This window comes from Ictalurus punctatus, chromosome 26 (genome assembly GCF_001660625.3).
Source record: "Ictalurus punctatus breed USDA103 chromosome 26, Coco_2.0, whole genome shotgun sequence".
Taxonomy (NCBI): Eukaryota; Metazoa; Chordata; class Actinopteri; order Siluriformes; family Ictaluridae; genus Ictalurus; species Ictalurus punctatus.
Window position 1 is genome coordinate 18598827 of NC_030441.2, and position 10107 is coordinate 18608933.

The following is a 10107-nucleotide window of genomic DNA, read 5'->3' on the forward strand; positions in this document are numbered from 1 at the left end:
CCTGTTTGATTCTCTTGGAGTCGACTCCATCCCGATTCCTGAGTTGTTTTGAGTCGAATCCACAAAATCATGAGATACTGCCAGACTTCTTGAGGAAATCAGTTCTCAGACAGTCGGACCTTTAACGCTATTATTTATTTAATTTAACTAATATTTTTATTTATTTATTTATTTAACGCGGTTTGTGCACTAACGTCATCTGTATCCATGAAAAATGTCTGGAATCAAGGAAGTGTGATTCTTTTTTAAAGAATCGATTCCCAGCCCTATTTTTCCTCTGCTGAAGTAATTTCAAACTTTATAGACTCTGACAGGAAAAAAATTAGTCCAGAGACTACTGTGTGTTAGTGGACACTCTACGGTAATTTGTTGTTGTATGTGTGTTTTTTTGTTGTTAAAATTACTTTTATAGTGGTAAAGTAAATGCTTAAATAGTGGTAAAATAAATTAAAAAATAAAAATAAAGTACGTGGTTGCCTAGCCACTTAGCAAGGTGACGAGAAAACGCTCGCGCGCAATCTCCCAGCCCTTTCCCGAGGGAAAAGCTTGATATGTTTCACAAACTCTGGCAGAAAAATTAAGTATTTAAAGAAATAATGTGATGGTGTAGTTGTAGTATTTTTGTACTTTTTCCATAAAGCTATTTTATTACAGGTAAGTAACCTAAAAACAGAAGAAAGTAAACGGTTCCACGGTTACCTGACTAGCTAGCTTAGCTAGATTTCAAACGTGGATGCTAACATAAGCAGTTATGTTAAAATAAACATATTTTTACTGCCAGTAACTACTCTATGACTGGAAATATTATTCTAATATTACAACATATTGAAATACTGATATATTGTGCTGCCCGTTCATCATTATATTGATATTCATTGTGGAGCCACGATTAAACAACAAAAAAAAACCCATGAACAACATGCTTATACACTTTTAATTAACATTTACATGAGTGTGGAGGTGTGTATACACTTCATTTATCTTCCATCCATCTTCTGAGCCTCTTCAAAAGATGTACAAACTGACTATAACAGACTGTTTTTTTTTGTTTTGTTTTTTTTAACGAGTGTCTATTTTTTCAATGATTTTTTAGACAGGTGTTTGCGTCTACTCCATAAACCAGTCACTACAGGATTTTGTGATTTTGCAATCGCGGGAATTAACGCAAACTTATAACGCAATATCTGGATGAGCGTGCGATTTTTTTTCCAAAATCACCGCAGATTTTCTGCGGATCCAGGCCGAGACGTGTCACGCGACGTCATCACGACACACATTCAGCCAAAGCCCTCTTCGATTCACGTGCGTCAAACATGAGTATGGCTAAAAGGTCTCGTTTACCAACAAACATCACTGCGAAAGAGCATGCAGACCAATGTCGTGCGATTGCCAATTCAAGCAGTTTTCTGCAACAACAACAGCAAAAATCAGAAATCCTGTACGGACTGATAAACATTAAAAACCGTACAAGAACATCCATTTTATCTGCATCCACCCTGATCATAGTATACCTAATGAATAGTAGGTGATCTCTTCATTCAGAGTTCAAACCCCGCCCTCATCAAAGTGAAATGATGGTAGGACGTCAGGAAAGTTCAGAAAGCGCCACAGCTGGTGATACACAAGAACCACAACATATAGGATGCAGCATGGTAGGTCATCCTGCATAAGATCGGGTTTTCAAAAATACAGTCGAGCTGGGTTTATACTGTGAGATTCCCAGGCGGATTTTGGTGGTGCAATCTTGTAGAGCGTGACTAGTAACAATCTTAAAAGACGTCTGTAATCGCACAGTGTGAAACAGGAATTAAACATATCATTTGTTGTGCCAATAAAAATCATTCAACAATCTTAATTATTGATGTTTTAAATAAATCAGTTCATCTCTCCAACGGTTTGTTTCCACAATTCTTCTAGATTGCAGACATGGTGAACTCCAGCTGTGGAACTGAACCACATTTCAACAGGGTTAAAGAGCCTGAATGTGAAACGGTACAATTTAAAGAATCAGACAAAGAGGTATACATCAGTGCAGCTGAGCAAGAAGCTGTTTCAGCTCCTGTTGTGATCCTCTCTGACGTGACACGAGGCGATGCAGTAAGTGACAGATTACAATCTACAGAATTGTTGTTGGAGTCTGCCAATCTTCATGAAATTGACCCAGCCCTAATTGACATCCTCCCTGAAGTGAAACAAGACAATGTAACCAAAATGGAGACTGAAGAACATAGTGCTGATATCAAAAATGAGCCCCAGGACCAGCCAGATTTGGAAGAGCCTGCGATTAAACTCCTTGGGGAATTGGGCGAGGTGGAGAATGCGACCAAGACAACCTCTAGTCCTGAACCACAGACATCTCACAAAGACCAATGCTCCCCAAACCCTTGCCATGAAAGGTCATTGGACGTGGATGGAGATGGTGTGCTTTTTCAAGAAATAGAAGAGACTAAGATGGATCAGAAGGCTGGAGATCATGATCCTGAAATTTTATCAGGTGCAGTACTAGAGCATTTAGTAGAAACGTATTTTAATAGTGAGATGCAGTTGCAGGCTACTGAAGGGACGGAAATTTTGGAGCCTCCAGCAAAGAAAAGATTAAGAAGAAGAATGGGTATGTGTGGCCTAGGAGACAGGAAGAGGAGATTCCCCTTTGATGGACAGCACTGTAGGCAGGGTCTTATAGGAAGAGAGAGGGAAGAAGGACCTCTTAAGGGAAATAAATGTGCACAGCACCTGCATGACCCGCTGTTGGAGAATGATGGTACCACACCAATGAAACATGAAGGAACTACCAGACCCGCATGTCAAGAAAATGAAGAGGTTTTGAAAAACAAGGAGAACAATAGTGCTGCAGTGATTGATGATAAAAGAACACCAGGAGAAGCAGAAAAAGAACAAAAAAAAAACATGAATAAGTGCACTGCATTGATGAGAGACGGTGATACCACAGATGAATCCCCTACAGAAAATAGAGATGTTCTGGAAAAAGTCATATTGGAGGAAAATGATGGTATTGTAATCATGGATAACAAAGGAACTACTGAACAAGTGGTTTCAGAGCATCACCTTAAACTGTTAGAAGATATATCACCAGGGGTTGGACAAACACTGTTAAGTCCTACCATTGGGAAAAACTTGAACATGAGCCAAGATGAACGGTCAGTAGCTGCTGCTACCAGTGACCATGAAATAGAAACTGCTACCTGTGGTGAAGAACCAAATGTCCCTGGGACCGACATGACCAACAATAGACAAGATATCGAATTTAACATGAAACACGACGTTCTGCCAGAGACACAGCATCTTCATGCTGATTATAAAGTGGGCGAGGACCCCGATGAGATTGCGATGGAAGATGAAGTTGCTCAGGAAGTGATCTGTAGCTCAGTTTGTGCTACGGTTGAAAAGTCTGAAGGTTGTTTCATAGTCACTAGACAGGTCCGAGAGGTTCCAACTGGTCTGGAAGAAAGTGAAATGGAGATTGAAGAGTGGTGTCCATCCAATATGGCTCCCACTGAGAAACATGACCCGAACGGACCTGAACTGGGCGGGTCCACTGAAAAAGGATTGGACGCCAGATTTGTCGACAGCACGGGTATTGCTTCCATTGAAATACATCATGTGAAAGGTCACTGTGAAAACGACAAGCCCATAACAGCTGTATCAGGGAGTACAGAGCCTGCTGGAGGAGATGCCATCAATGCTAAGCAGAACAGTGAACCTCTAGCACCACCTACTGTCCAGGAGAAGTGCATGCAGGTATAGTAAGTGGGGGGAATCAGTGGCACAAAGCAAAACATAACGAGCCAAGACTCAGGTTTGTAAAACATCTAAATAGTACATAAGGTAGTAGCAATAAAATGAATTCCTTACAGATGTTATATTTATATCTTGTGATATTAAAGCAGTTATGAAGATTACTTATATAGTTGTTTTGTCATGGTTCCTGCTCTTAGTGTCTTTTAGACCAGAATCACTGCGACACTTCTGTGACCTCTACTGTTGCTGAGCAGCAGGTCTGTAACCCCACCCTGACCCCTGCTCCTAGTGAGGCATCTCAGGAGACTGGCTTATCCGTTCCATCGTCGCTTTACTCTATGACGGACTCCCAACTCCATAAAATTGCATTAAGGTGAGGGTTGTGACTTGCATCATGGCAGACCCTAACAGACCTGAACTCTAGCAGTGTAAATACTGACTCGTTTGAACTTTGCCCGGTGTTCTGAACAGTACAGCTGTAAAGTGCACCAAGTGTTGATTGTATCCTTCATATTAAAAGACTGTTAAACAGATATTGAGACCTGTATCATCTTAAAAGAAGAGTTAAATACCTCCTAAGAACAGTTTGTTTAATGTGCAGTTCAGACTACTGTCTGCATACGAAGATGGGTAAATAAATAGCTACTTTCATACATGTGTACTTTTTTGTACCCTCTTGTTGTTTTTAATCTCTTTCTATTTTATCTCAGCATGGAGCTGGAGGACCAGCCTATCCCAGAAGGCTGTGATCACCAGGAGGATGCCACAGAGCTTGTGCGTGGCCTCATCAGAGAACTCTCCTCTATAAAGTATGAATGAGAAATCACAGAGATAGAGCATTAGCAGCGTTTCCATTCACGTGTGGATATGAAAATTTCTATATACCTTATCATAGCCTACGTGTTTATTTTAGAAATCCGTGAAGCTTTTCGAAGGAAACGACTTTCACGTACACAAAGGGTGCCGAGTCTCAGGAAAAATGAATTGATTTAGAACGATGAGTGATCAAAGTTCGTTCCATCTTGCTTTAGCATCTTTTACTAATGCTCATATTTCCATGTTTTCTTTCTCATCACACACACACGCTCAGTCGTACCGTGATGGCGGCACACCGTGAGATGGAACTCTTGCGCCGTGGAAAACTTCTAAAGGCTCCGAATCGTCGCCTTTGTGGTCCTCGCCATACCGAGATGTAACCACATGATGGAGATATGATGCGGATAATAGTCTCATCCTTCTATAAAATTATTATTTGGCAGTAGGGCCTATAATGCTTGTTTATACAAATCTTTGTTGAGGTGTATATATAAAGAGGTAAGGAGTAAATGGTGTAACTTTGATTTTGTGTTCGAGACTGGATCTGTCTAGGTTAGAGGAGTTCTACAGGTTTACTTGTTTGTCCATAAAGTTTGATCTACTGTTTTTATTTTTATACAGAATGCATTACTAGAGTGTCAGAATGAGCCTCAGCAGTCTCTCAAGGCAGCTAGCCATGTCTCACATTCCGTCTTTTCGCTTTTCAGAAACAGATTGATACGAGTACTTAAGTAGATTAATGTGTAGACTTGCTTTTTTATGTCACTTTGAAGCGGGAGCTCCTTTTTAATGCGCTCACCACCATAATTGTTTTGTTTACAAGTCCTTGAGTTGGTGAAAAATGTTTGTTTTATTGTTGTAACTCCAAGACCAGTTGATAATTCGGTCATCTACACTGGTGGGTTTTTTTTTTTTTTTTTTAAACTGGACCATTTGTGCAGAATGAACTGCTTCAAACCAGCCCACTTCTGTACCAGTAAACAACGTAAAGATGAATGTTGAAAGTGGTCACTTTGTTTTCCTTCATGTAATTGGTCTGGCCTACATATAAGCTCTTAAAAATAAAAAAAAGGTTCCAGTTAGAACCAAAAAGAAAAGTTTTTCAGCCTGATGGCATAGGAGAACCCTTTTAAGCTGCACAAAGAACCTTCTATTTACTGGTTCTATAAAGAACCCACAGTTCTTCACAGCAATGCCACAAGGAACCATATTATAAGTTCTCTTTAATAAAAAACAAAAACAAAAAGAAGGTTCTTAAGAGTGATCAATGATGCCAGGAGAACCTTTTCCAGTCCCACTAAGAACCTTACAGGGTTCACTTGAATCTGTTAAGGGATGATACCTTGAAGAACCTATACACTGCTCTGAAGAACCTATAACGAAACAAAGAACTTCTTTAAATCTCAAAAGAACCATATAACTCTACTCAGGAACTTCTATCTAATGAAAAATGGTTCGTGAAAAGAAGGTTCTTTGTAGACCCTAAGGTGCTCTAAAGAACTACTGAAGAATTTTCAGTGATGCCATAAAAGCATCGTTTTAGTTCAGCAAGAACGTTTCAGTCCATGATTCTTTGGGTACTTTGTGTTCGTGAATAAACATCTTCCACCATAAACAAAAATCCTTCTACGTAACGGTAAGGTGCATGATGTACACGTGAAGGCCCCCCCACCTTTCTGTAGCACCAACAAAAATGGTTAATGATCCATCAAATCAAATTCGTTTCTTTCTTACTTTTACTGTTTTTAGTTCCTGCAGATAAAGTTTCCTGTATTGAGGAGAACTGGGGGGAAGGGGGACACTCAAGGAGGTTAAGGTAGGTGTTCTTAATAAACTGGAAACTCCATGAGAAAGTGCGTTAAAGAGCGAAGGTACTGAGGTGCTCTGCATTTTAAAAAACACTAGCAGACGCAAATAAACCACATTAAGGTTCAGGAAGAAAAACAGACACAATGGAGCTCACACTTTAAATATATTAGAAATTGAAACTTACAGAATTGCAGAAGATTCAGAGGCATCGACGAGGTCATTCGTACCAAAACAGTCCAACACTTACGTCTTATATAATATATAAAAACAAATGCAGCACTGAGGCTTGTTACATGCATATAAAGTATATTAACTCAAATCCCAAATGGTCTAAAACACTTTAAAAAGTCACAACACGTCAGAAGTTCTTCGAATGGACAATAAAATGGAGCAGAAAAATAGCAGGTCGGAGAGCCACGGTCCCATCATGAAGCCCTGCATAGACCCGCACCTGTAACATGCTGCACCTGTGATGAGCCAGAGAGGCCTGAGCACAAGCTCGTTAGAGAAATCAGCTTCAAAACAAAACACACCAATCAAAATAAACACACAACACAAGTGCATACACAAAGTGCACACAAAGTTAGTAAAGCAAAACTCTTGACACCCACAGCGTTCCAGGTGTTACAGCTGTAAACCCAGGGCAGGTCATTCCGGAGTTTCAAACAACTAAACCCGACAGCTCTAAGCCATAATAATAAGCACAGTAATGCAGACATTAAAAATATAATGCTGATTTTTTTTTTTTTTTTTTTTTTTTTTAAAAGGACTTACAACTTTCTACAGCCACTCTCAGATAAAAAGCACCAACTGTACTTGAGCTTTTCTCTGAAATTGAATCATAACTGGTACATCTTTAGTACCTTTTGAAAATATAGTTGAAGCCTACATATAAAAGCATTCCAGGTACAGTACCGGACTTTAAGGACCGCTGACGTACCTGTGCAGCTTTTGTCTAAAGCTTCTTGTTCACCTTCCCAAGTAAAAAAAAAAAAAAAAGAATAACCTACAGTTTGGTAGCGAGTGTGAGAGTGGGGTTCAGATTTTCGGTCATTTACGGGCAGGCCGGGTGTACACGGAGGCGTACGTGCTGTCCACGAGCGGGCAGAAGCGTTTGGTGTGCGCGCGGTCGCCCGTCGCCCCGCACTGCGGACACACGTAGCGGCGCAGGTAAGGACACGCCACTGCTCCGCCGCGGCTCCGCAGGCAGTGCGACGTGAACACTTGTTCAGACTCGCCGTTATGTTTGCAGAAACTGCAGAACTTTTCCCCAGAGCGAGAACCTTGAGGTGATGGAGGTGGAGGCCCTGTGGTCCCGGTACGACCGCACTTCAGTCGCCCCATCTGCGTTTTCGGTCTTCCTCTGAACACGGACATCTCAGGCTCGGGGAAAGTCTGGAGCATTGCAGCATTACGGCCCCGGTGATGAGAAATCTCGGGCGTAAACCCGAACTCCCGGACCTGGTGAGGTTCGGGACCAGAGGTTTCCCGCATCGCACGCACCGTGTCCGCGAGACCCAAGTAATCCCGCCACGGCTGGAAGTGACGCTGGTCCTCGGGCTCCATGGAGCCGTGAGCCGCCAGGATGTAGCGCAGCAGAGAAAACACCATCGCGAGTCATCGGGATAGAGAGGGGGGTGAAAACTTAAAACAACCAAGAAACCCCCCTTAAGTAGGCGAGTCTGGAGCGCACACGCGTGTGGCGCGTGAAAGGCGGGTGCTGCTGCGGGAACCAATCAGCGCGCACATGCCATTAATTTTGTTTGTTTGTTTACTAAAATAATAATAATTATTAAAAAAGAGTCGTAGCTAGGCTACTGTAAACACACGAACTGAATTGTTAGGCATGAAGCTATCAAATAAGCTGCTTTATAAACTGCTCCTGGAGCCCTGGAGAATCCTCTGCACGTGTTTCCTGCTCCAACACACCTGATTCAACTTACCTACTAAGAACTTTCTGAGGAGAAGTGAGGGTGTTAGAGCAGGAAACTACTCAAATGTGCAATGATCCGATCACACACACGTTTTATTTATATCCATTCATCAAACTAGTAGCCTAATACAGGCCATAAATAATAGAGATGCAGAAAAATACTTCATCACTGGGGGTCATTCCTGTATTCTGCCCTAACCAGGGTGTGACCTCTGACCCCTAAGAGGATCGAGTGACACGGTTGGGTGGGGGATGGGGGAGCAGATCTGGAGCCATCATTCCTACCTCTCTCTCTCTCTCTCTCTCTCTCTCTCTCTCTCTCTATCTCTCTCACACACACATCTTTTTTGATCCACTTGAAATTTAATGGTGGTTTTGTGCAGTATTTGTTTAGTAGAGCATGTTGTGTGTGTGTGTGTGTGTGTGTAAGTGGAGTCAAATATTAAAACATTTTGGGCAAAACATCAGTATCCTACAGTTTGCTCCTGAGTTTGTAGGTTACAGATTTATGTACGAGAAGATTCACTGATGTGGACTCTGACTGATCGACTTCAAATCCTACAACTCGTGAACTCAAAGCTTTCTAAAAGTTGTGAACATCACAAGAGTAGAATTTATGCCCCATGCTGATTATAAAGTGGGCGAGGACCCCGATGAGATTGCGATGGAAGATGAAGTTGCTCAGGAAGTGATCTGTAGCTCAGTTTGTGCTACGGTTGAAAAGTCTGAAGGTTGTTTCATAGTCGCTAAACAGGTCCGAGAGGTTCCAACTGGTCTGGAAGAAAGTGAAATGGAGATTGAAGAGTGGTGTCCATCCAATATGGCTCCCACTGAGAAACATGACCTGAACGGACCTGAACTGGGCGGGTCCACTGAAAAAGGATTGGACGCCAGATTTGTCGACAGCACGGGTATTGCTTCCATTGAAATACATCATGTGAAAGGTCACTGTGAAAACGACAAGCCCATAACAGCTGTATCAGGGAGTACAGAGCCTGCTGGAGGAGATGCCATCAATGCTAAGCAGAACAGTGAACCTCTAGCACCACCTACTGTCCAGGAGAAGTGCATGCAGGTATAGTAAGTGGGGGGAATCAGTGGCACAAAGCAAAACATAACGAGCCAAGACTCAGGTTTGTAAAACATCTAAATAGTGCATAAGGTAGTAGCAATAAAATGAATTCCTTACAGATGTTATATTTATATCTTGTGATATTAAAGCAGTTATGAAGATTACTTATATAGTTGTTTTGTCATGGTTCCTGCTCTTAGTGTCTTTTAGACCAGAATCACTGTGACACTTCTGTGACCTCTACTGTTGCTGAGCAGCAGGTCTGTAACCCCACCCTGACCCCTGCTCCTAGTGAGGCATCTCAGGAGACTGGCTTATCCGTTCCATCGTCGCTTTACTCTATGACGGACTCCCAACTCCATAAAATTGCGTTAAGGTGAGGGTTGTGACTTGCATCATGGCAGACCCTAACAGACCTGAACTCTAGCAGTGTAAATACTGACTCGTTTGAACTTTGCCCGGCGTTCTGAACAGTACAGCTGTAAAGTGCACCAGTTTAGAAAAAAAAAATGGATTAGACAAAAGCTGGAAGACAATGATGACTCGACGGATTACTTCTTCTTCCTCCCATAATGAAAGTCTGTTAAACAGACATTGAGATCTGAATCATCTTAAAGGAAGAGAGTTAAATGCCTCGTAAGAACAGTTTATTTACTGTGCAGTTCAGACAACTGTCTGCATACAACACACACACACACACACACACACACACACACAC

General features: G+C 41.8%; 3 protein-coding genes across 8 annotated transcripts; 2 read left to right on the forward strand and 1 right to left on the reverse strand.

Annotated features, from left to right (window-relative positions):
* The first annotated feature begins 244 nt into the window (after nucleotides 1-244).
* Nucleotides 245-5493, forward strand: LOC108258434 (uncharacterized). 5 transcript variants are annotated; one of them, XM_017457045.3, is made up of 6 exons: nucleotides 253-361; nucleotides 1543-1652; nucleotides 1918-3759; nucleotides 3957-4132; nucleotides 4470-4568; nucleotides 4850-5493. In XM_017457045.3, the coding sequence occupies exons 2-6, from the start codon at nucleotides 1572-1574 to the stop codon at nucleotides 4953-4955; spliced, it is 2304 nt and encodes a 767-aa protein (XP_017312534.1). In that variant the 5' UTR covers nucleotides 253-361; nucleotides 1543-1571; the 3' UTR covers nucleotides 4956-5493. The 5 variants fall into 5 exon arrangements, with proteins under 5 accessions (XP_017312536.1, XP_017312534.1, XP_017312539.1 ...); XM_017457050.3 differs by having other exon boundaries at nucleotides 4470-4533; XM_017457046.3 differs by having other exon boundaries at nucleotides 274-374.
* A 1035-nt stretch (nucleotides 5494-6528) lies between these two features.
* Nucleotides 6529-8312, reverse strand: nanos3 (nanos homolog 3). Its single transcript, XM_017457116.3, has one exon. The coding sequence runs from the start codon at nucleotides 7993-7995 to the stop codon at nucleotides 7435-7437; it is 561 nt and encodes a 186-aa protein (XP_017312605.1). The 5' UTR covers nucleotides 7996-8312; the 3' UTR covers nucleotides 6529-7434.
* A 606-nt stretch (nucleotides 8313-8918) lies between these two features.
* Nucleotides 8919-9843, forward strand: LOC128629235 (uncharacterized). 2 transcript variants are annotated; one of them, XM_053676373.1, is made up of 2 exons: nucleotides 8919-9392; nucleotides 9590-9843. In XM_053676373.1, the coding sequence occupies exons 1-2, from the start codon at nucleotides 8934-8936 to the stop codon at nucleotides 9767-9769; spliced, it is 639 nt and encodes a 212-aa protein (XP_053532348.1). In that variant the 5' UTR covers nucleotides 8919-8933; the 3' UTR covers nucleotides 9770-9843. The 2 variants fall into 2 exon arrangements, with proteins under 2 accessions (XP_053532348.1, XP_053532349.1); XM_053676374.1 differs by having other exon boundaries at nucleotides 9647-9843.
* Nucleotides 9844-10107: the final 264 nt, after the last annotated feature.